Genomic DNA, 27266 nt, shown 5'->3' with positions numbered 1-27266 from the left:
GCCTGAACCTTATCATTAATAATGTCATGATTATCTGACAATAATGTAAAATATCCAAATGTATTTAGAATTTATTCTAAACCATTCTTGTAAGTATTTCATCTAACGAAGGAAAAATCCAAAGCTAGACAAAGAGTACAACACAGAGGTAAATCTGTCTTTAAAAGCCAAGAGAAATTCAAATTTTGTTTCACAGTAGGAACTGCTGTGTGTAAAGTTTCTTTATATCTTGTTTTGATCATCCTCGACCCCCATCTAGGGGCCAGTGATTTCAAATCTAATTTCCCTCCCTCTCTCCCACCACCAACTGCCTTTCCACCCAATTCGCCCACAGGGGAGTAACTCTGGTCCTGAACCTTTCCTGACACGCTCCCTAACTTGAAACCTACTGTAACGGTCTAGTTACATCATATTCCGACTAGATAACTGACTGGCTGATCAGTAGTCAGAATAGGTTTAGATATTAATGACGGTTTGTTAATATTGTCCTAACCTAAAAACAATTTTCTACTTTAACTAAAGCCTTTGAACACTAAACTCAAAGCAGGGAATAACAGCTGGAACCTCAGACAGTCATTTCAAGTAGGTGGAATGTTCTGGGGAAGGATGGACTTGTACCTTAACTGAAAACCTTCCAGATAATTCATTTTCTATCTAATGGGCAGAGGTGACCCTTTCTGTGCTGTGGATATTTTAAGTTAATAACGTTCACAAAAATTAAATCGTCAAAACCACCATAGTAACACTCCCTACTTTGAAATATTTTTTATGTCCTCCTTCCCTGAATACCTTACTCCTTCTCTCTGTCCAACTGGGCAAGGGAGAGAAAGTAGACTATTTTCCTCTGCAGGTGCCACCAGGCCCCTGCAGCCAACCCCCAGGCGAGTCCTAACCCTACCCCTTCACCAGCCCTTCCTCCCCAGCCCTCAGGTTGCAGAACGAGTTGCCAGAGTCAGTATTTACTTATGTGCCACTAAGCTGGGGAAGGAGACACTGACCTCTTCTGGCTTAAAGAAAGAATTTGCAAGAAATATTAAGGAAGTTCCTCTCCCAAGTATAGGCCCTCTGACAAAATAAAGGATAATACGAAAGATAAAAAAGGCAATTGAAAAGTTCATTTTCAACAGCTCCAAAACGCAAAGGATAAGGTATCTCAGGCTATAATGTGAAGATGAAAATATATGCTGTGGACTAATTTGTATGCCTCCCAAAATTCATATGTTAAACTCCTAACCCCCAAAATGACTGGATATGGAGGGGGGCTTTTATGGGAGTCAATATAAATGACATAAGGGTAGGGCCCCGATCCAAGAGAATTAGAGTCCTTCTAATAAAAGACCTGAGAGCACTCACTCACATGTGTGTGTCCTCCCCTCTACCGAGAACCAAATCAGCCTTGCTCCCTGATTTTACACTTCTCAGTCACCATAACAGCGAGAAATAAATTTCTCTAAGCCACCTAGTCTGTGGTATTTTGTTGAAGCAGTACAACAATGAAGACAGTACACTTTTTTTATTCTCAAAAAAACTTTCAGTGAAAGTTGGATAAATATCAAGCACAGAGCAATGCTGTGATAGTGCAGGTGGCAACACTGTAGAGTGATCAGGTGTGACTTGAGACATAACGTGAAGCCTCAGGTAGATAGAACGGTTCTCCCGTGCTTGCTATCTCCAGACCAGCACATACTGGGATCCAATTATTTAATCTTTAAAATTCTGCTACATTACATTATTACCAATTTGATGAAGTCACTGGTAATAATATATTCTGTGGACAAAAATAAAGCAGAGTGGTGGTTTCAGAGACGAAGGCAGACCATGTCAAAATAGAAGACCAATGCATTCGACCTGGAAACCTTGTTTTACCTAGATGGCTTCAAAAAGTTTCCTCAATGGCAAACTCAGTCAGGATAGGAGATGATGTATAAGAGGAGAAGGAACTTGCTAGATTAATTGCAGTAACTGCTTACTTTGAAATGGCTTCAGTTCCTTGGAGACTTGGGCTCTGACCCCCACTTACTCCGCAAGGTGGCTGGTTTTGCTACCCTCCCTGGGCTTCACTTTCCTGATATGTCTCAGCAAGACCAGATTCCCCACAAATTTCTAATTCCATGATTCATAGGAATTAACTTTTAAGGCAATCCTCAAACATTTCAGCAAGTCCTTTTGCATGCTCTAGTGAAATATACATTATAGTGTCAAAATGAAAATACCATCCTGTAGCCTGGACAGTTTCACTATAAATACTTTCTTTTTCAGTGCACAGCAACAAAATAGGAGTCCTCTAGCAATCAAGAGGTGTCACCTATGGACAAATTTCCTTGGTTTGGCAAAATGGCATTCTCTCTACCTTACCTCTCTCACACAAAGAAATTTCTACAAGGAAAAAGTTAAATTTTAAAACAAGTTACCATTATAAAAGAAAAGCAGAGAATTTTTTTTTACCTGGGGTGTCAGCTCTACTTCTAATTCACCAGATAAGTACTGTCGTTCAAATTCTGCATTTTCTCCCACATATGAAGAGACCATGCGTTTTATCTGCCTGGATTTAAGTAAAAGGCCCAAACCAAAGTTGTCAACCCTGGAAAGAAAATGCAAGCAGCTTACAATCAAGGGAGGTCTGACAGAACACTAGCATCATTTACATTCAAAAATTTGACATTTTATATGACAAACCACTGACATTTCTCCTAACATCCTCCTTTTCTCCCACCTTGATGCCACTCCCCATCCTCATCCTCCTTACGTCACAAGTGACCATTCCCACTCAACTCTTTCCTAATTCTTAAAAAAAGAAAAAAGAAGTGTCATTTCCAAGCTTCTAACCTCTTCCAGGCAGTCCTGACACACTGAGTACCTTAAAGTAGTCCAGGTAACAGGTCAACCTTCTAGTAGACTTGTTTCACAGTCCTAGCCTTCCAATATTGAATCTCATAACATTTCCCACCCACCATGGGTGTAAAAAGAAGAGCGGCATCGTTTATTCTTACTTGGTCCAAAAGAAAACTGAAGCCTAAATAACAAGTATTCTTAAAAGAATGCACTTTGAGACATGGGGACAATTTCCTGAAGATTAATAATATACTTGTCTACTAGAGGACTCCAAATCACTAAGGAATCTCTTGGAAAATTGGTTCCTCCCCACATATACACAGTGCTTTCTGGGTTTTGTTTGTTTCTTCCCTACTCCTAATTAACTCCTAGTGAGGCCCTCAGTTCTTCAGGTTAACAATTCCATTCCCCTAAATTTGGCTCCACCTGTAGCATTCCCCATCTCACTTGATGGCAACCACATCCTTATAGATCTTCACTTCAAAACTAGAGGAGTGAGCTCTGCCTCCCACACATTTCATGCCAACTCTACAGGGAAATCCTGACTCTACCTTCAGAATCTGAGCATTCTCACGCCTTCTCTGGGACCCTTCACCATCTCTTGCCTGGGGACTGCAGTGACCTTCCCCGTGTCTACTCCTGATCCCTGTGATCCACTCACAAAATGACAGCCAAAACTGCAGGTATAAAGTATGTCAGATCTTGTCACTGCTCTGCTCAAAATCCCGCCATGGTACTCATTTATTCAGCACAAAGCAAAGGGTCTCATGGGATAGAATGTGATGAGGCGCCCTTTCATATCTCTGCCCTCACTCCTCCCGTTCTCTTTCCTCACTTCTCTACCTCTGCTGGCCTCCTTACTGGCTCTTAAACACACCAGGCATCTTGCCTGGGGGCCTTTGCACTGGCCTTTCCATCTCTCAGAAACTCTTCCACCAGACAGGATTCGACATAAACATTTGCTGAACATTTGCCAAATGAATTTGTGGCTTGATTTCACTTTCCCCTTCTCATTGGCTCTCCTGTAATAAAAATCAAAGTCTTCAAGTCCCTGTGCTGGATATTTGCTGCTTGTCCCCCTGGATCTAGTCTCCAACCCCAGCCTGCCCTATGCCTGCGCTGGCTGACATGTACAGACTGAATTATGAGGACCCCCTGCCCTCTGGCTTCTGACTGGGTCCACCCACTTCTGGTGGGGTTCAGCCAGTGGGAGGCATCACCAAGATGGGGGGCAGGTGATGGCAAAATGTCATGACTTACACTCCCCTGGCTCTCTGCCTGGTAAGCCCAGGCACACTGGATAGCCTTCTCCTTAAGGCTTCCTTCCAGGTCCTAGTGGCTCCCTCCCCTCAACTCATCAGGCCCAGGGCTGGTGGTAACAGCTCTCCTCTGTTCCTAACTCCAGAGTTCATCAGTACCCATGTCGCCTTCCCTCAGCCCTGACCATTCCTTTAAAAGAAAGTCTCTTTGGTAAACTCTCTCAATTATCCAATACAAGAGTACCACCGATATCCTCTGGAACCCTGTCTAAAGTTATGACAATGAAATAATCCACAAAGGTCGATATAGTCCATTTCCTTTCTGCAGTTTTAAATATCTGAAACGCCCTCCAAGTACAGAGGTCCATACCATAAACCAGAATACACTTGGTCATTCATTGACTTGGGAGTTTTTCTAGCCACACTTTCATGGATCTCTGCTTGGCTTTTCAACCCATTACACATTTGAACCTGGCTCTGTTTGGAGATGACCTTTCCGTATTTGTTGATCTTGGCTCTGGAAAGCATGTATATTTTGGCCTTTGCTTTATTTCTGGACTAGCAACTTGGCAAGGCAACCAAGCAATGTTTAAGATGCTCAGCCCAGGTCACCACCTGACCATGTAACAAAGTAACTTTATCCCTCAAAAAAATGCTATTAGATAGCTTATAATAAGAGTGTCTTTTTTGCCACCTACTTTCCAACTCACAAATTCAGCAAACACATATCCCAGGTCTACTGTGTATCAGACACTGATAGTACAAAAATGAAAAAGGCAGGGCCTTCACTCACAATATAAAGAGAGAAGAAAAACATACATGATCCTTTCAAATGAGGAACATACCATTTCTAATAGAGAAAAATGTATATTAAAGTACTTTGCATCTCTTTGATATTAAAGATAATTTGGTGGACTTTCAAAGAGATTATCTTGCTTGCTTTTAGTAGCCAACATTTTCCTTGCATAACTAGATTCAACCTTTTTCCTGCAGCACAAAAAGTTCAGGTTTCAAATATTTCAGTAGTGAAAAGATATCTAAATCCAAGAATTCGCTACAGTGATACTTTAATACAAAACAAAATGATATTTCATGAAACACATCAATATTCCACAACTATTTTTCATTTTCTCAATTTGAAACTTCATTTTCTGAAATCTCATTAACTGGCAGTTCTTGTCAAAACTAATGGAAATGAAGTTGCGACCATTTACCAAACTGTATTTCTCTTGTTTACTCTCATTTTAAACATACTTAAATCTCAATTACACATGTTATACTTACTCTGTAATAATACTGAGGATCAAAAGAAAAGATAGTGCATGACAGATGGTCCCTGACTTAAGATGGCTTGACTTTTAACAACTTTAGGCTTTATAGTGGTGTGAAAGTGACAGGCATTCAGTAAAAACCATACTTCCAGGTTTGAATTTTGGTCTTTTCCTGGGCCAGCGATGTGCAGTACAATACTCTCTCCTGACGCTGGGCGGTGGCAGCCGCAGCTCCCGGTCGCCCACATGATCACCCAGGTAAACAACTGATACTCACCCAACCATTCTGTTTTTCACTTTCAGTACAGTACTCAATACATGACATGAGGTATTCAACACCTTATTAGAAAACAGGCTTTGTAGTAGATGATTTTGCCCAACTATAGGCCAATGTAAATGATCTGAGCATGTTTAAGGCAAGCTAGCTAAGCTATGATGTTCAGTAGGCGAACTGTATCCAGTGCATTTATGACTTAGGATATTTTCAACTTACAATGGGGTTATGGGGACGTAACCCCATTATAAGTGGAGGAAGATCTGTACTTAGTATAAGGTTAATTTATGACACAGGAGGTTAGTAAGAATTTATGGCAATAGGAGACAAGTGAAATCTTCCATGAGCTGAGCAGGAAGTCCAAGTGCCCATCCCAGGAAGTGGGTAGCCCTTCCCAGCACAAATAACCAGATCCTGGAGGATGCTAATGATCAGCCACAGCGACCTAGACCTCCCCACTGAGCCCTGCAGAGCTCTCAGAGCCGCAGCTGTCTCAACAAGTAAGGAAGAAGGCACCACAGAGGGGCCATCTGCCCTTGTCTCCTGGTTCAACATCACTGGTGCAGAACCAGAAATTTTATTTAGGGTGAGAAACTGCTGACTGGGCCCTCACAGAAGTCCTGTCCCTGACTTGTAAGGTACTACAGGCATACCTCAGGGATGTCTAGACAACTGCAAAAAAACAAATATCACAATAAAGCAAATTCTGAAAATTTTCTGGTTTTTCAGTTATGTTTATACTACACTGTAGTCTGTTAAGTGTGCAATAGCATGATGCTAAAAAACAATGCACATACCTTAATTAAAAAATAATTCATTGCTTAAAAAATGCTAACCATCATCTGAACCTTCAGTGAGTCATAATCTTTTTGCAATAGTAACATCAACATCAAAGATCACTGACCACAGATCAACATACCAAATGTAAAAATAATAAAAGTTTGAAATATTATGAAAATTAACAAAATGTCACAAAGAGACATGAAGTGAGCAAATGCTGTTGGGAAAATGGCACCAATAGATGTGGTTCAATGCCGGGCAACCCTTCAATTTGTAAAAAATGCAGTATCTGTGAAGTACAGTAAAGCAAACTGCAATAAACAAAGTACACCTGTAGATACAGGTAACAGATTGTACTCACAAGCACAGGTACATACAGTAGTCCCCCTGTATCCTTGGATACATTCCAAGACCCCCAGAGGATGCTTGAAACTGCAGATAGTACCAAATCCTATACCTGCTACCTTTTTTCCTATACATATATATCTATGATAAAGTTTAATTTATAAATTAGGCACAGTAAGATATTAACAATAATAACTAAATATAAAATAGAACAATTACAAAACATACTGTAATAAAAGTTATCTGAATGTGGTCTGTCTCTCAAAATATGTCATCGTACAAATTTAATGGCTTTTCCAGCTTAACTAGGCACTTACCACACACCTGTGGCCCTAACTTTTGCAGTCTGAGGTGCAACAGGAAAACTGGCACAAATTTCTTTCTCCTTCACAATTTCATGGATAGATGGTTCATTCTCACCATAGATCTTGGCAACCACAGTGTACAGTATTTTTCCTTTCCTTATTAAGTTGAGAGCACTTTACAGCTTCTCTTTGGCATATCCAAATTGCCAGCATCACTACTCCTGCACTCTGGGGCCATTATAGAATAAGGGCTCCTTGAACACAAGGACTGTGATTCAGCAGTCGATCTGGTAACCGATGTGGCTGTCAAGTGACTAACAGGCAAGATACACGGGACAAAGGGATGATTCCTGTCCAGGGCAGGAGAGAGAAGGAGAGTGTGAGATTTCATCACGCTACTCAGAATAGCCTGTAATTGAAAACTTACGAACTATTTCAGGAATTTTCCATGTAGTATTTTCAGACTGAGGTTGACCATGGGGAGAGCAAAACCATGGACGAGGGGGTAATGCCGTACATATTATCAGACAGCATGTATTAGTCTTCACATAGAAGTGGGGCTGCCCTTGGAGCCGGCTAAATCCCCACCTGCGAGAACTGTAATCTAAAACAATCTTGTCAAGAGGAAATGAAAATGACCAATATAGCACATCTATTCTTCCCCTGAGTCTGTCATTTAATTGGTTGATTTATAGTTTATTGTGAAACTTGGTTCATTCAAGCTTCTAATTCATATGTTAAAGTCTTTCAAAAGTCAAAGGAACAGTCGCAATTTTCCTACCTTCCTAATCAATTTATATCAAAGTATTGACTCATCTGAGTGATTTAACGGAGGGTTCAAGACCAGAGGGAAGAGGGCAGGGTACGTTATAAGAATGACACAGTTGGTCAGAAAGCAGGATACAACAAAAACTGGTTAGAACTAGGCTCAAGATGGTGCAAGATTCAACTTCCAGTAGACCTTGAGCCTCATTATTCGATCATTGCAAATATTAGCATGTAAATGGCACACCCACAGGTGCCATGGTAGTTCCCTGGCTGACCATAAAAGGCCAAAAAGTGGGCGGTGGCCCAATTCCTGGAAATCCCCAACCCTTCCCCAAAATATTTGGAATAATCCTCCTGCTTGCTAGCCTGTGAAATTATCCGCCATAAAAACTAACAACCCTACATCCCAGGGCCCTCTCCCCTTCTAAGAAGGCCCACATTCCATCTGTGGAATGTGTATCTCATTAAATAAACTTGCTTTCACTTTACTATGGCCTACTCTAGAATTCTTTCCTGTGAGAAGCCAAGGACTAACCCAGGAACTTAGCCGAAGACCTAGGATGTGACCACTCTCTCACTCCCTGGATTCTCCTGCAACAGGTTTATCTCATCAAGACTAACAGTTAATACTCCATAGTGAAGTAAGTAGTACCTCAGGCCAACGGGTCTTACTGATCATTAAAAATAAACAAACAAAAAAAAGCAGACAATCAGGAGTCCTACGCTTTGGAAAGACTTCCAGTTCAGGCAGATTTTTATAAGAAAGTCTTTTTTCTAAACCAGAAAATAGCCATCACTTCCAATTCCATGTTCTCTCCACCTACCCAATTCAAACCATGTCACTGGTTCTCCAATGAAGCAATGCTAAGTTGTCTTCATTTATCTGACTCTTGTGGCCAAAACGAAGCCCTCATTCCTACAGACCCCTAGGATTTATACTCCTCTAATTAAGAGATCGACTGCCAGTGAGGGTGTGCAAAGTGCCTTCTTCATGTTCAATGAAGTAGGTTATCAGTACCCACTCTACATCAAGAATTCGTATAGATCTACACCATTCTGAGCCGTCAGAAAAACCCAACCAAGTACTGACAATCAAAAGCATTTTATAACAAATATAAAGTCAGCTCAGAGAGCACAGGATGTGTTTAAGAACTATCAAGTGACCATGAACAAGTTACTTCTCTATTCACAGATGAGTTTCCCCTGTTAAATGAGGGAACAGGAACAGGTGAGCTCTACAAACCCGTCCAGCAACAACACACAGTGACTCTGAGACAGTTAGCTGAGCACACAGTAGGGAACAGAAAACTACTCTAAGGTAACATCATTGTCTGTAACATATATCGGAAAGAACAAATACAATTCAGTGCAGAAAGAAAGGCTAACCATCTCCGAGGAATTCAGAAAGAGGCAAGATCGGTGAAGGCTAAAGCAGTTACATAACTGGGCAAGGCTTCTTCTGTAAGATGGGAAAGATGTGGATACTCAGAAAAAGCGGAGTGTTTCCAAGTGAAAATGAGGGCGTAAATAAACTCAGTGAAGAAAAAAAAATGAGCATAAATGTAGGATCAGTTTTGTTTCCTAAATAATCTGTGCTATTTATTCCAAATTCCATTTAGGATAACAGACTAAACTGCCAATTTAGTTCATTTCTTTAATTTTTTTAAGATCTTTTAAGTCTTTCATTGTTAAAAGAGAGCTGACGACTTGCTGTTTTATATAAATGACTATTGTATAAAACCAGCTTCTTCCTTGATAACTAAATATACCTTAACGTGCAGGCCATTCTTCATTAAAATGTCATGGCTCATTGTTGACCATTTTGATATGCGATCCTAGTGTCTTAAGTGCTGGCTGCATACCCTTCTCCTCCTACCAAGACCAGCAACATTTTTAATGATTAATTATATTAATTAATATATATTATATATATATTATATATTAATAATTAATATATTCTTTATATATCACCTAGGGTCAGGGCATAACCAAAAGAAAAGACTTGAAACAGATTTCAAATTAATGTCCACCTTCCCTTATAAATAATGATCTACAATAACATACAACATAAAGGAACATCTCTAAATTTTAAAATGCAGAACTCAATTGGAAAACACATATTTTAACTTTATGAAGTTTAGGCAAATAAAATCACATCAGATTGAGATATAAAATAATGCAAGTCTCCTTGCTTATGATTATGAAGGGTGGTACCAAAAATATTTGAAGAAATGTAACCTCCACTCCTGAGCTTCTTAAACACTATCTTTCGATGCTCCAGTATACTGCTTATAAAAATGGTGAAATTTTTCCATCATTGATAGACTTCATTTAAATGTTATGAATAATTGCAATTTCTTTCAAACCAATCATTTTAAAAATGCACTTACCCTGCATTGTTGCTGACTGCAGTCAGTCCTTTCACTCCAGTCTTAAGCAAAGCTCCTATAAGATTCTCTGGAATTCCACATAACCCGAAACCTAAAATTAGTCAAAAAGATAAACAATTTTGAAGGGGATAATGTTCTTTCAAGGAAATGTGTGTGTTATTCTTTTTAATAAAAAAGAAAAAATACAAAATGCATTATTAGACATATTAAGCAAAATGCAGATATATCTCAGAAATTCAGTAAACGGTCATACAGCTGTGTTCAAAAGTTTTACATCATTTTATAGCACCAGACATCACTGCCACATCCTTGAGTCCTAAGAATAAAGCCAAGTGCAATGTGTTAATATGATTACATGTTGTTCTTGCACTTAACGACACAGCTATTACTGTGTCACTTTAAAATTCAACCTTTGTATGTCACTTTTTCAAGCATGTTTGTTTTATATGCCTGAATAGATTTTGCAGAATTGGAAGTCTAGGCCAATGACTTTCATCTCTTTACATCTGCCACAACTCCTCAAATGGTATTGGGTTTAAAATGGATGTTCAAAGACTGATCAGCTGAATGAATGAATGAAAAGCCGCCCTAAAAATAAGCCTTGACTTTTATGACCAAGGCCTAAAAATCCAAAGAAATGTGTAAGAATCAGGCAGCAAGTTTAATGAATGTGAGACAGTGGTTCTAACAGACATTCCGAACAAAAAGAAGCAACAGAACTTGGGAGGCTGAATAACAGACAGATGTACATGTGCTCTCTATCTCATCTAATGAGGAGGAACGAAAGGAGTGGCTAAGTGTGTGTTGATGAGAGCAATGCAAACATTCTAAGCTAAACAGAATTCCCAAGGATCCAGGGATTTTTCAAAGCTACTATTAAGACATCACCATTTTAAGCTCCCATTTTTCAAAATAATAGAAAAAGAAACACAAAAGAAAAGAAAAAGTAAAATACAGAGGGCTAAGCTTGCAGAACTTTCAGGAAGGGGACAGTATAATAAAATAATAGATGTTATATGCCATAAATTTTAAAATAATGAATAAAACAATAACTGAGTAATAAAATAATTGGCATTTCTAATCTACATATGTCCCCATTGTGATTTCTCTGCTTTGCTAAAAACACAAGGATGTCACCATAAAAAGGAAGACAATACTATTGCTCACCACCAACCAGTATCTTTGCACCATCAGGAATGTCTTTTACAGCTTCCACTGGATCCGTATAAAATTTAGTATGGCAACGTGTGCTGATTGAAAAGTAGGAAACACATCCCTAAAACATTAAAAAATATTTTTTAAGTGAAAAATTATTTGGAGATATGTCTTTACATGTACAGTAATTTATTCAATATATATATACACACATATATATACATATAAGAATAATTTTGCTACCTCATCTTTGAAAAAGTGGGGCTATAAACAGTTCATCTTAAGAGCAGGATGGACATACTCTATCACAGATTATCACCAGAATCCCCTTGTGATCAATATCTTCTATTATATAAGAGAACCAACCAACTAATCCAACCAACTCTATGTCATCTGTGATCCCTGGAGAAAGAGTGAAAGCAAGCAGGTAGCCCGCAAAGATAGAGGTTGCTCAAATGACCTCTGTCTCAGGGAGTGGGGCCAGATGGCGGAGTAGAGAGACTCACAGCTCGCCCTCTCCCACAAATACACCAAGAAGTACATCTACAAACCCACTGAATCGCACAGAACACCTACTGAACTCTGGCAAGATGTCTCTCGCTTTGAAATACAGAAGGATTCTCACAAAATCTGGTAAGACAGTAAGTTCATACTGTATAGCACAGGGAACTATATTCAATATCTTGTAGTAACTTATGGTGAAAAAGAATATGAAAACGAACATATGTATGTTCATGTATGACTAAAGCATTATGTTGTACACCAGAAATTGACACAACATTGTAAACTGACTATACTTCAATTAAAAAAAAAAACATATATATACACCAAAAAAATGACCTTTGTCCCTTTAAATTTCAACCTTGGTCAAGGTCAGAGGAGGAGGTCAGTATATCCTAGCAACACAGCCCAGGAAAATAAGCAGAGGCAGAGATAGAAAGGAAAGGGTTTGGGCCACAAACAGCTTTCTCCTCTTTCCTCTCAAGTAGCAAGGCGTTATTTGACTCTGCTTTAAGACACTCATATACACATAAATATATTTTTAATCTTAGAAATGAAAAGTTTGAGAGCCTGAATAAATAGGCCAACACATAGAATCATAAAATAAAGTTGAGGATTATCTCCGAGAAAACAGAGAAGAGAAAAACACAGATATCTAATCCAACCAACTCAATTTACAAGGTCAAGTTTCTGAAGCTTGGATCTTGTAACTTTCCCAACACTGTTAAAGCAAGACCAGGTCCCAGGTTTGGCCTTCTATCACAATATACTCCTCTCTGTGTTTTTTAAAAGTCCTTGATCTTATACTACTTCTATTTCATCATTTATATACAACAAACCTGGATGAGGTCCTATTTTCTCATGAAGAACTCTACTGTCATATCTCTAGTTAAGACTGAAGAGTCAGAGCCTTAGAAGGAGGAGGAAGGAAATTAAAGAATCTGTCTGTGTGGTGAGGTCATCCTGAACTATTTATCCATGGACTGAGAAACATGAATCCTACAGAGAGGAAGTCAGAAGAAAGCTCATTTCCCCTACAGACCTAGAGAGGTTTTTCAGGTTCATAAGAAACAAACCTACATAGTGCAGACTTGTCAGGAATTCTATTCCTTTCTTTCAGCTGATTATCGGTGTCATCATTATAAACAGTCAGAAATTACTGAGAAGTGGGGGGAGGGTATAGCTCAGTGGTAGAGCACATGCTTATCATGCGCAAGGTCCTAGGTTCAATCCCCAGCACCTCCATTAAAAAATAAAAATAAATAAACCTAATTACCTCCCCCCTCCCCCCAAAAAAAGAATTAAAAAAAATAAATTACTGAGAAGCTTGCCCCACATCCCCCCAAAAAGAACCTCAGAAGTATTTTAGAAAGGACCCAAGCGTTTCCCACTTACTCAGATAACCAAAAATTTAAAAGCAATAAAAGTAACTCATGTTTTCAGGGAATATGCAAAGGGCTCGAGATATTGAGGAATTTACAGGCACTCAACATTGGGTTTTTTCATTTTTCATACATTCAGTTAACAATATTTGTTGATGTTTACTATCTATTTGTCATACTGACATTTGATATCTATTGACTGACAAACAAATGATGTGGTATAATGTGCCACATTCCAGTAATCTTGGGGTCACAAATACCCTTGTTTCTAATGCCAGTAAAAAGTATGAACTTGAGAAAATTACTTAACCTCAGAGTCTCTTGTTTTGGGGGGAGTGGGGTTGATTTTAAATTTACAAAAGGATGATAACTGTTTCTTAGGGATGTAGTAAAGATTAAGCAATGGTGTCTTATTATTTATAAGACTAAGAAGCACTTAGATCTGAGCCTGGATTACAGAAGATACCCAGGGGATATGAGCTTCCTTTGGGAAACGTGAACTTTTCTCCATTCCCCTCCAGGGCAGTAAGATTAACTTGTCATTGGTTGGAGTTTAGTTTCCATTTTTAACATCCCTGCTCTACCCTATATACACACACACTTGCATATACTACTGATTCTACAAAGAATTTTTTTTAACACAATCCATACTATAGCCAGTTAATCCATGTGATCTTTGTTAAGGGCTTTGAAAAAAATGAGCCCTAGCTTTGCAATTACTTTAACATGTTTATTTTATTTGCAGTCAAGCGTGCCAGTCTAAGTAAAGATTATTGGGCATCTCAGCAATATAAATGCAGGCAGTGGGACAAAGAGGAAGCAAGAGGCCTGAGGCCAGTTGTACCAGAAAGTTTACAGCAGAATCTTCAAGCCCTGAAGCCCAGGGAGCTGCTTAGAGCCCAGGAGGCAGCATCCCAGAGAAAGCCTTTGGGTTTGTTTTCTGACGTGGCTTCCTCCCTGCCCACTTTCTCTTCCTTCTCGCCCAACACCTTCTAAGATTAGGTGGGAAGTGGGGAAAAGTATGTCTCTAATAACAGCTACCTTTTTTCCTTAGAAAACTGAATTCATAGCAGGGCTCTAAACTGCTCACAAAGTGATCCTGGCTTCTGATATATTTTAAATACTAAAACAATGATGTGAGAAGACTCAAGCACCATCTGCTACAAAAATAAATAAGTAAATAAATAACCTTCAAGTTTGCAGAGATCACCTAAAAGAATGAAGAGTAATGAATTGTACAGCTTTGACATCTATTTATACTGGGGATGACTTTTTTCACCAAGGTCTTCCGTTACATTAACGTTAACATATTTTGTTTTGTTTTTCCACTCTTCTACCTTCTGCAACATGCCATCTTATTGATGCCACTAGTTTCTGCTACTACTACTGGGGGAAAGAAATAATGATTCGGCACATATTGACGTGTAAGAAGTAAAATTCTTACACTGCAAAGTTTTTTTTCTATTTAATCTAGTTCTCTTTTTAAAATCCTTTCCATCTTTCCACCATGGAGCCTAAGTTTTATCTCATGATTTCCCAATCCAGAATCTCCTTCCTTTCTGAGCACTTCAACCACTAATCTTATCACCTAAATTTCTCTTTTTCCATTCAACACTCCAGAACTTAATGAAAGGAAAATGCACTTCACTTTGAAACTCTTTCAGGAAAAATCCACAAAGCATGCTGCTTTTTTGTTTTTAAATAAATAAAAATATCTTAATGATATGAAACCATACACCCATGTGCTATCTACCTAGTCACCTTGTAGTTATATAAATCAGGACACAGACTGACATTGCCCATTTCAGTCTCAAAGCTGGATAAATAGAAACAGGGAGGAAAGACCATATGGAAAGAGGTAAAGAGAACCCCATTAGAAGGAAAGGACAGTTAATATGCAGGTACACACATACATTTACAGACTTGAATCACTGCCACAAGAAGGTAGTGACCTGTATTAGCTGACATAGGTAGTTGTCCAGCATTGGACGAGTGTCTCCCAAAGTGGACACTGCCATTAATCCTGCTAATTATGCACTTATGAATGAATCGTGAGGAGCTCAGAGGAGTTGCTGATGCTGGGCAGTTCTCTACAGCAGCAGCATACTCTGTTTTCAAGGGAACATACTTTGGAGGGATACCAAGCACTCTGAAGGATCACAGATGAAGGAACAATGCATTCTGCCCAGAGGATCAGGAAGCTTGAAAAGTGTTCCAAGAGTTCCTAGGGTGGGGAATCCAGAAAGGGGAGCTGCCTGAATAAAGGTACCGAGATGTAAAAAGCCTGTGTGTTCAGGGAAGTGTGGGATCAGGCCCCCTGGAGGGAAGCTCACGAAGATCAGGCTCGAAAGGTAGACTGGGGCAGGCTGCAAAAGGTCTTAAAGACCACACTGAAGAGTTTCAACTTCATTCTTCAATGAAGAAAGGACAGCAAAGCTTTTGAAACAGATGTCACAACTCTCATCCGACATTATTCTTTCATTCATCTATTTGTTCAAAAATATCCATTTTGTATCAAATATACTAAATACTGGGGAAAGAGAGTTAAACAAAAAACCACACAGCCATAGTCTGCTCTGAGGAAACTTACACATTTGCAAGAGTAATAGCTGCTAATTACAAAATTATTACACATGACACTGGTGATCAACTGGAGGCTGGAGAAAGGAGTAGAGGAGAGAATGGTTCTAAGACTTCCAGCTTACACTCTGGATGGATACCGGTGCTGTTAAGCATAATCGAAACAAAATGGAGGAGGAAAAAGCCACTCTATGGCTGGTTCATTTTTGGTCAGAAAGAGCTTGAAGTCCTGAAGGACATGGGCTAGTAAGCTGTACTAGAAGGACTGCAGCTAAGGAGAGTCTGGGGTTGGAGATAGATCTGGAAAAAGATAGTTGCAAGGAAGAGAGGTAGGTAAAGAGTTAACGGTAGTTTCATGATTTTTTTTCCAAATCTGTATTAACCAAACCTTAACAGAGAGATGAAATACAGAAAAACCCAAAGTTTATAGCTCGGCCATCTAAGAAGAGGTTTGCTGGGCTTCCGGAATAGATTAATGACATACCTAAGGAAAGAAAATGAGTAAATTACACCTAGGCAAATAAGTAACTGCCAAAAGAAGGAATGTTATTGACCTTGGCCCAAGGATATCGCTATGTCCTGGTTTGCATTAGTTTCAGTACCCACAGCAAACTGACTGAAGGTCGAGTTCCCTTTTAACAAAGTTTTATATATCCAAAGCTATCTTCAACTACCAAAATGCTTCCTAAGAGGCATGTATGAGTAAAATGTTCTAGTTCTAAATCGTCCCCTAGCACTTATCTACGGGGCTTAGGGGCCCTTCTGCGTTCCCTGCTCTCAAAAAATGGATGCGGGAAAGATACAAAAGCAATGAGGCGGGTTGGTTCTCTGTGTGTACGCACGGTGAGCAAGGCAAGCTTTCAAGTTCAGAACTGTTATTCAAAACGCTACTAGGTAAAAACATCACTTTTCTTTTTCCCTTCCAAGGAGGCTCCCGTGGTAGCCGAGGTAAGCTCCCTCCAAGACCCAGAACTCTGGTCCAGTTACCGCCTCCAAGGAATCGGGACAGAAAACACAAGTGGACGTGACGTGGGCTTACCGGCGGGGACAGAGCAAGGGGCAAAACAAAACAAAACAAAACCCCACTCAACCAACAATTACGGCGCGAGTGTCTCGGGATACCACCCGTGGAGCAATGAAGCAGAACAAGGTTCTCAAAAGGCTTTGAAAACGGAAATCCTCTAACCCAGACACACAGGAGCTCAGGAAAAGAGATGCCCGCGCTCCAGCCACCGGCTGACCTCTAGAGGCTCCTCCGCGTGGCGGGGTAAACGCCCAGGCGAGCGCTCCAGTCCGGGTTCCCTTTCCCACCGCCGAGGTGCCCCGGAGCCTTCTAGAGGAGAAGGCGGGGCGTGGAGTCCCACCCCTTGGCGGCGAACTCGACCCCCGGCTGACCCGGCTCAGGATTCTGGGCCTCTAGAGGCGCCCCTGCCCCGAGATCCCCAATTTGGAGCACACAACTCTCCCCGGCTGCGGTCACCCCTTCCCCTCCTTAAACCTGCGAGCCCCCCTCTCCCCATTCTGGCCGCCAGAGCCCCTTCGCAAGAGGCTGCCGGCGAGGCGGGCATGCGGGCCCAGGAGGACGAGAGCGAGCCCCGAAGGGCGCGGCGGCGCTGTCAGGCGTCCTCCGGCCTCTCAGCCTCTCCGCGCGCTTCTTTTCCTCTTCTCGTCCCATCGGGGAAGCTCGTGCAGAACCCTGCCACGCGGCCAGCGGGAGGAGCAGCGAGGCCAGGAAGGCGTCGGCGCGTCTCGGTGCCCCCAGTACTGCGCCCCGGATGCCGGATGCCAGGCTGGAGAGGGTGGGTGCGGGCAGAAGAGAAAACGCGGCACCCCTCGGGGTTTCCTCCGCGTTCTAACTGCGCGGGGCCTTGCTCTTCACCTGCACTTTACCTTGGACCAGACGCCCTCGGAGCGGCGGGCGGAGGCGCAGAACCGCAGACTCGAGGAGAGGCGCGTGAGAGCCGCCATGGCCGGGCGGTCGGGCTGCGGAGCGGGTCGGGGCCGGAGTGCGCGAGTGAGTGTGTCAGTGTTCGCCGTCCGGGCCGCCGCCGCCGCCGCGTCACGGTCCTGGAGGAAGAGGAAGGCGCGCGCGGGGCGGGCGGGAGGCTCGACCGCGCTCTGGTGACGTCCTGGGGCCTCGGGCACCGGGGCTCTGGCTGACGCACAAGCGAGGCTGGGAGGGGCCCCGGGACTGGGCGGGTCGCGGGATGGTCCCCAGTCCAGGGGCGGCGTGTTCCAGGCAGCTGTGTTGCGCGCACTTGGCGCCGCAGCCCCTCGGCTGTGCAGGGGCGCGGGTGTCTGTCTTCTTCTCCAAGGGCACGGAGAAGTCTCAGCCTAGCGTTACGGCGGCGCAGGGGGCTCTCGCGGAGCATGTTGCTTTTTCAAGTCCGTGTCTGGCACTTGCGTAGGTTGCAAAGCAGTAGCCGGTTGAAGCCCACTATCTCTCTTCCCCACAATCTGGACAGCGCTCCCATGTCTTCTACTTCCCAGTCCCCTCTCCCTACACCTTTCCCTGGTTTGTGTAGAGTATGTTTGCTCTGTGAAGCCGCCAGAAACCATCTGCCATGAGGTGTAACCAGACAGACCTGGTCAAGATTGTCCCTGGACAAAAAGGAAAGATTAGGACTGGAGCCTCTGAGGCCTGGTCTTGGCACACCTCGTCGTCCTCTCCATCCCCGTCAGCCAAGTTTGCATTCTTCAGTATCTTTCTGACACCGGAGTCCCAGAAACCCAAGAGAGTACTCAGCAGGGGTGTATCCTTTTGACTGACCTTAGGAAAGTTTCATAACTTTCTTAAGCCTAAGTGTCCTTATCTGTAAATTAAAATTGCTTACAGTACTCAGAACTGTCGTAAAGATTACATGAGGTAATTCATGCAAAGCTTCTGGCCCCATTATAAACAATCGATCATGGGCATTATCCTAAGTTTATTCAAGCTGCAGTGGTGCATTGGTATGGTAGATACATTCTCTCGAAGCCTTATCTTTTAACCAGCTCCTTGAGACATGAGCCAAGTCTGATTTCTTCAGAAACATCTGTGCACTTAGCAGCTGAATAGAAGGACCAAGTGAAAAGTCAATAAACGTTTTATTTGATTAAGGGCTGAGCATATCCTGGAAATGTGACTGTTGGTTTTGAACCAAAACAAAGAAAACACAAAAATTAAATGAGCCCTCAGCTTCCTTGGCAAGTACACTGAGACACTGAACAGTCGCAGTCCAATTTAAAGTGGGCCCATAAAAGCACTTGCCCTTCGTGGTATTCTTTTACTTCCAAGCTCTTTATTTTTTCCTATATTATAATTTTAATTAAAATCAGTGAGAGAACCAAATGCCAAGTTAAGACTGTCCAATTTCATAAAGAGAAATTAACTTCACAATATTCTCTATTTTTAAAACATTTTAAAAATTTGGAGAGAGGGGAAAATTCAAAACTAAAGTCTCGTTAGATAGAGCGTATATTTGCTGTTGTACTGTAGCTGACAGAACGGTGAAAAGCTAACCATCACAGTTGGGTCTGCTTTTCCACTTTTGCCCTTCCAGAGGGCACGTGAAATGGAAAATAGCATGGGCAACTTTGTCACACCGTGGTCATGGGACTCACTCTTCTTGGCTGGTCTCATGCTGTTGCTCCTGGCTGAGGAAAAGACACATTTTAAGTTTTGTACTCTGTGTGACTGTAAATCTCATGAAAAAAAATCAGCCTCATTACTCTATGGTCAAAACACACTGCACTGTTATTTGGTGACTCTATGACTTTGCTACTTTTAAAAATAAACTATGAGTATCTTCAACTTGAACAAATTACAGAAAAGTTTTTCTGTACATATTTTCCTTCTGGTTTCACAAAGCCATTTCAGTCTTAATCTGTGTAAAATCTCCTTTTGAAAAATATCTGAATTTTTCTGAACTAGTTAGAACAATTCCCCTTTGCTTTGAAGGGACAGTTTATGACGAATGTATACTGGAAGCTTTTCTTTGTGTAATCTTGTAGAGCTTAACTTCCACAGTCTTAAAACTTGGGAGAATTGAATTGAATTCAAAGCTTTTAAATGAAAGGTCTGATTCTAGACAGGCAATAAGGAAAGTTTATTTTGTATTATCTTATTTTGTTTGTATATATATATGATGTATTATGTTGTCATATATGTATGAATATATACACATATATTCCCTTTCTATGAATGCAGACAACGTGTCACAATTAGACTGTAAGTTGTCATTCTCTGATTAAGGGATTTTTTTTAAATCTCCTAAAGTATGGTGCATTAGCATTGGCGCTCATTATTGAAAGCTAGGGCATCCTGCCATCACATTTGGAATATTTCTCCAGGTTGATAATCAGGGGCATTTGAAGACTTGTTTTTCAAATGCCATTTGACTGGTTTAACTACTAATAGGAGTTTTTAACTAGGTCATTTGCGTCTAAAATAAAAAGTATCCATGCTTCATTTCACACAATGATCCTTTAATATATAGAAAACAAATTCCTCCAGGCAAATAATTTTCCTCTAGTAGATTTGAAAGACATAAATTTGAAATTTTACATAAATTTGTAAATTTAACTGTTGTCTTATAATGCAAATCATCAGTCCCTAATTTTCTTATTTTCTAAGCTTGTTATTTTCATAGATTCTTTGAAATAGTGCTTTCTATTAACTAATGTGTACCAATATTTGTTCAATGGATAAAAATGAATTGAGTTTTACTTACAGTGTAGTTTTCCTCAGGGGAAAAAAAGGGTTAAATAAATCATGAAATGGTTGGAGAAGGCTCAACTCCTGGAATAAAAATGAAAATTACGTTAAAATGTTAAGGAGGCTTAAAGGAACACAACACACCAGAGTTATTTTGTATGCATTCAAGTCTGATCGTATTACTTTGCTAAAAACCTCTCAGTGGCTTTCCCCACTGTCTTTAAGGTCCAAAGCCTGCGCTTCTTTCTTAACTTGGCCTAGAAGGGGGTCATCTCTTTTGGTTTTCCTCTCCCCTGCCCATCACTTTTATATTCCAAACTATATTTGCCCCTGGATTTTCAGAGAATGAATTCACACAACCTCAGAATCAGAATCAAAAGGACATGGACTCTGCAGCTAGGCTGCCAGGGTTCAGATCTCAGATCTGCTGTTCCCTAACTCTGTAGCCTCCTGTGGTGCAATAGTTAAGAGAGCTGCAGGAAGGCTAGATGTAAGGCCATGTCTGGACCATTATTTGTACTATTCAGATGTTAAAAGATTATACCTTGTGAATGTATCTATTTCTCAGATGCTTTCTATATTTTTATAAACTAGAAAGCATTCAACTTTTTATAAACTAGAAAGATTCAAACCCTGGACTATATGGTATTAGAGACTGTTTTTATCTCTTTATGCCTCCTTCTTTATGAGCTATCTTTAAATCTGACCCAACTCCCCAGTTTCACTCATTCTACCCTAGTTAGGGCAGGACTTCAATTTCCATTTCTTTCATCTAGATTATTACAGTTGCTACCTAAATGAAGTACTCCCCCCCCCAAAGTTAGCCACTTTTTAAATTATCATTTCCAATACAGATCTGGTCTTCTCATAAACTTTTCTAAAACTTTCCAAGAAATCCTCATAGGCTACAAGTCCAACATCCATTGTAGGCAAGATCTTTCTAAACTATCACATCTTGAGGGCTCTGCAGAAGTACTTCAGGAGTTCCACAAATACTGAAATTAAATTTTAAATTATATTTTAACTTTTCTGTCAACTCTAACAAAGCAGTAGCATGTTCACTCAATAGTGATATGACTTTGACTTTAACATATTAAAAATTATGCAATTGGGAGGCAGAACTCAGAATAATATATGACAGTGCCAATCTTTTTTTTATTATTGAAGTATAGTCAGTTGCAGTGTGTCAGTTTCTGATGTATAGCATAATGTTTCAGTCATATATATATATATATTCAGTTTCATATTCTTTCTCATTATAGGCTACTACAAGATATTGAATATAATTCTCTGTGCTATATAGAAGAAATTTGTTTTTTTATCTGTTTTATATAACTATATTGTAGTTAATATTTGCAAGTCTCAAACTCCCAATTTATCTCTTCCCACTCCTTTTCCCCACAGTGACCATAAGTTTGTTTACTATGTCTGTGAATCTGTTTCTGTTTTGTAGGTAAGTTCATTAGTGTCTTCTTTTTTTTTTTTCCCTAAGATTCCACATTTGAGTGACATATGGTGTTTTTCTTTCTGTTTCTAGCTTACTTCACTTAGAATGACAGTCTCCAGATCCATCCATGCTGTCGCAAATGGCATTATTTTGTTCTTTTTTATAGCTGAGTAGTATTCCATTGTATAAATATACCACAGCTTCTTTATCCAGTCATCTGCTGAAGGCCATTTAGGTTCTTTCCATGTCTTGGCTATTGTACATAGTGCTGCTATGAACATTGAGGTGTATGTATCTTTTCGAATTAGAATTCCCTCCAGATATATGCCCAGGAGTGGGATTGCTGGATCATATGGTAAGTCTATTTTTAGTTTTTTGAGGAATTTCCAAACTGTTTTCCACAATGGGCTACACCAAACTACTTTCCCACCAACAGTGTAGGAGGGTTCCCTTTTCTCCAGCAATTATCGTTTGTGGACTTTTGAATGATAGCCATTCTGACTTGTGTGAGGTGATACCTCGCTGTAGTTTTGATTTGCATTTCTCTGATAATTAGTGATATTGAGCATTTTTTCATGTGCCTAATAGCCATTTGTGTGTCTTCATTGGAGAATTGCTTGTTTCGGTCTTCTGCCCATTTTTGGATTGGGTTGCTTTTTTTTTTTCTTAAGTTGTATGAGATGTTTATATATTCTAGAAATTAAACCTTTGTCATTTGCATCATTTGCAAATATTTTCTCCCATTCCATATGTCTGGTCTTTTTAATTAGCAGGCAAAGATGAACTAGTCCCTGAATTGAGGTTAGGGCAACTTGCTATAAGTTTAGAAAAAATATAGAATCCTATATCTCAGGATATATTTAAAATACAACCCAAGTTGATTGAATTAGTAAATACATTTAAAAAGCTATTATGCCACCACTGAAAAGTGAAAATTTTAACTATGTTTGAAATGTTTAAAATAATTGTAAAAGGCAGAATTCAAACTGTACAGAATTCAGACCTTAATGATCATAGCCATATGTTATATATCTTTGCATAAGGCCTCAAACTGAAAAGAACAACCCAAAAAATGAGAAAAGGGAAGATGATGAGGGCAGGACTTTGGGTGTTTTTCTCTCATTGTTTAAAATATTTTACAACTTTTAATTAACATTTAAAAGCACTATATATGTAGTTTTAGTGTGAGAATTTAAAATAATACATTTCAAGATCTCAAAGAAATATCTGTACACCCACGTTCATTGCAGCATTATTCACAATAGCCAAGATGTGGAAGCGACCTAAATGTCCATCCACACATGAATGAGTAAAGAGAAAGTGACATTAAAATGTCAGTAATTAGAAAAGCAAATAGCAAGCTAATGTGTAAATTTGGGGGGGGGACATTTCTCATTACGTGCAAAAAAATAGTAATCTATATATAATTTGATATATTTTGACATACTTTGTAGAAGATCCTGAAAACAAATTAAATTGACAGTATCATTTCAAAAACAATAAGCTTTATGCCAACTCACCTTCACAAAACATAGACGTGCTAAATAGAAAGAAAATATTATGTGATCCAAATCTAACGTTCATTTGTGTCTGTAGGCTGATGGAATACACCAGCAAATTATTTCTTTTATGGTGATAACCAATAAGCATTAACTCAGAAATGTTCAAGAATTATGTAAAATATAAAGCATATATCTATATATAGGCAATAAGAAGATACTCTTTATTGTCCGAATTACTTTACAATATATAAAATACATAAGGAATTTATTAGTTACTTTTGTATAAATTGCCAATCAGTTTTTTAGAATGCATTTTGAATCCTTAAAAACTATAGGTTTTCAATTTTTGGCAATAGCCATGGTTATTTATATGTACAATTTTTTATTTAAAAGTCATCATGCTTATATTGCACCATTTTTCTGACATGCCACATTCTTAAAATTTCACTTAGCTATAAGAAGAAAATATGGTAGTATTTTAAATATTAGAATGAGAAAGATCATTCTAAGTATATCACAAACCCCAAAGCAATAAAACAAAAAATACTAAATCCAAATACATATTTTTTAAATTTAGACCTGTAAAAATAAATCCATGAACAAGGTCATGAAACAAATGACATATAAAGAACTTTTACAAATCATTAAAACTGATCAGTAGAAAAGAAATATAACAGATTGAAAGTAAATGTACAAGGCTCTTGGCCTTACTGATAATTTAAAAATTGCAATTAAGCCTATAATGGCATATTTTTCACCAAAATATTGGCAATGATTATCACATGTGGTAAAGTCTCCCTAATGTATGTCACTAATCCATTCTTCCTCTGAAAGTAAATTTGGCAATATTTATGAAAATTTAAAATACACTGACATTTTGACTGATCATTGCTAGAAATTTATCCCATAGATAAATGAGAAATGATATATATAAGGATATTTATTGCGGTATTTTTCCTAATGGCAAAATAATTAGAATCAACTTAATACCAGTCTCCCAGTCTCAGTGGAAGGACAGAATTCTAATTTTTGTAATTGCCAGCTAGCAGACACAGCTGGCCTAATCATTTTTATACAACCCTGTGTAATTTTTCACTTCCCTGGCTCTATTTGAGCCCTGCTCACTCCTCCCTACTCCCTCATCTTCCTCATTAAAACACCGAGTCACCTCTGCACAAACTAGAATGGAGCTCAGCTCTTGCCCTTTCTGGCAGTACTTATGGAATAAAATCTCTTTTCAACACATTAATGTCCAGCTTTGTTTGACACTGGTAATATAGGAACAGGATTTTCCATATAGTTCCAATGTTATTACATGCTTAGCAAACTAAATAAAATTTCTCTAAATATGCTTTAAAGGCAGATTGTGCATAGGCATGTAAAAAGAAATATAAGAATTAACACTTTCTAAATAAACAATATGGAATTAACATGGGATATATCTAGATTAATGGGTTAGAATAGAGTTTAGATTCAGCAATTTATATGCATATGAATTTAGCATATAAAAAGATAGTCTTTTTAATTAGTAGAAAAAGGTGAACTAGTCCATAAATTGGCATTAGTTATGTATGAAATAAATGTAGTATTACTAAATGGTATGTGTAAAGTAAGTGAAGAATGTGCAAATAAATGTAGAGTAATTATTTTATAATCTTAGGATGAGAAAGTCCTTTCCAAACAAGTCATAAAATCCAAAATCTATAAAGTGAAAGGTTGATTCAACAAAGCATATAAACTTTAAAATTGTGTAATCTCACATGTAAGCAAAATTAAAAGACAACAACAGACTGAAAGTATTCTTTAGACATAAATCTGACAGTTAATAGCCATAATTCTAATGCCTACAAAAAGATCTTTAAAAATCACCAAAAAAGAAAAATGAACAAATATAATGTAATTAGAAATGTAATCAATTTCTATATGAAAAGATAGTCTAACCAAGAAAATGCAGTTCCAGATGAAGAGATGCCACTTTTTGTTTATTAGGCAAAATTTAGAAAGGTTAGCTATGCTCAGTATTGTCAAGATGTAGAAGAAACAGATCCTCTCATATTTTGGAAAACACAATAACAAATTTTAAATTTCCATCTCCTTCACCATGTTACATCTTTACTATGGGATCCTACAGCAGTTAAAAAGAATGAGAAGGATCTACACATACTCACAGTAAAACTTCACCAGATATATTGTTAATTGAAGGAATCAAGTTGCAGAATAATACGTATGATATGGTCCCATTTATGTAAAAAAGAACAGATCAAAATTATTTGTTAGCAGTCATTGTATAGAAATTCATAGAAGAATAAAGGGGATTTAAAATTTTCCATCTATACGCAGGCATTGTTTTAATTTTTATTGTATTTAATACATATTATTTGTGTAATTTTAAAAAGTTAAGAACCAAGAATGACTCAGTAATTTCTTAAACTCTTAATTTTGTAAAGTCAGCAATATTAAAAAGAATGACACATTTCAGTATCTTCAGGACATTGACATGTCAAAAAAATCAGGTTAAAACCGTATAATAGTTTGGTTCCATGAAAAAGTGTTACTTTTATTTATGCACAGATGTCTGGAAGAATATAGATACTGTGATAGTATTCACTTCTCTTTCAGGTGACTTTGACTTTATTTCTTATGTTCTTATCATCAAACCTTTTTAAAAATTTCATTGTGGATAAAAAGGCATACCACCTGAGAGGTGATAAACATAGTTATAAAATTTCAAGTCATCAGACATTTATTGTGGAGCAGACTCTTTTCTAAACAGCAGAAATATAGAAAGGAATGAGATATATTCCCTTCTTTCAAGGAACTGGAAGTCTAGATTTTGTAAGATATTTTTTGTTATGTTGCCTAAAAAAGAGCTAGAACCTAATGAATGATTTGGAAACAAGGGGGTTGCATTCTTGCTGTTTAAAATAATGGAATGGACAAGATAAAAAATAATTTCCTTTGTGTTTTAGAATAAATAAACTGTGGTCCTCCTTTCCGACAAAAATTGAATAGCTGTGCCAATTATCTATTGAAAGCCAATCCTAGTAGTAAGAAAACTAGACTCTCTGCATATAGAAGAAGGCTTATTTTTACCTCCTTTTAATTGAGGGGGGCAGAGAAGGGAACAAGGGTTTTCCCCATAGCTAGGTCATTCATAAGTGTACCCATCAAATCATGATTAAAGTAAAATCCATCAAGAAGATATAACAATTATAAACATGTATGCACCCACTATGAGTGCACAAATTACATGGAGCAAAAATGGACAGGAATAAGGAAGAAATAAACAATTCAATAAGAAAAAAGATTTCAATATTCTACTTTCAGTAATGGATAGGCTAAGTAGGCAAAAAGATCAACAAACATATGAATTAATTTTCAACAAAGATGCCAAGAGTATTCAATGGGGAAAGAATGGTCTTTCCAACAAATAGTGCTGAAACAACTGGGTATCCACATGCAAAAGAATAAAGTTGGATCTTTTCCTTACACCATATGCAAAAATTAACCCAAAATGGATCAAAGACCTAAATATAAAAATATGCTAAACTATAAAACTCTTAAGAGAAGAAATGGAGATAAATTTCATGACCTCCTCAGACTTGGTGATGGATTCTTAGATACGACACCAAAAGCATGAGCAGTGAAAGAAAAAGCAGGACGCCATTAAGAAAGTGAAACGTAACCCACAGAATAGGAGAAAATGTTTGCAAACTGTACATCTCCTAAGGAATTTGTATGTAGAATATATAAAGAACTCTTACAACTCAATAATGAAA

The 27266-nt window shown here is 38.7% G+C and overlaps 1 protein-coding gene across 1 annotated transcript in view; it reads right to left on the bottom strand.

The window, feature by feature from the left end:
* Window positions 1-18196, bottom strand: part of OXCT1 (3-oxoacid CoA-transferase 1) — a 120825-nt gene extending 102629 nt beyond the window's left edge. Inside the window, exons 1-4 of the mRNA XM_006207690.4 lie at window positions 17733-18196; window positions 11392-11500; window positions 10225-10315; window positions 2446-2581 (exon numbers count right to left, since the gene is read on the bottom strand). Of these exons, the coding sequence (XP_006207752.1) occupies window positions 2446-2581; window positions 10225-10315; window positions 11392-11500; window positions 17733-17810 (414 nt within the window). The 5' untranslated portion in view covers window positions 17811-18196. The remainder of the gene's footprint in view (window positions 1-2445; window positions 2582-10224; window positions 10316-11391; window positions 11501-17732) is intronic.
* Between the last annotated feature and the right edge of the window lie 9070 nt (window positions 18197-27266).

The sequence above is a fragment of the Vicugna pacos genome, chromosome 3 (assembly GCF_048564905.1).
Source record: "Vicugna pacos chromosome 3, VicPac4, whole genome shotgun sequence".
Taxonomy (NCBI): domain Eukaryota; kingdom Metazoa; phylum Chordata; class Mammalia; order Artiodactyla; family Camelidae; genus Vicugna; species Vicugna pacos.
The sequence above is the reverse complement of the archived record's forward strand: the minus strand, read 5'-3'. Positions and strand labels throughout refer to the sequence as shown.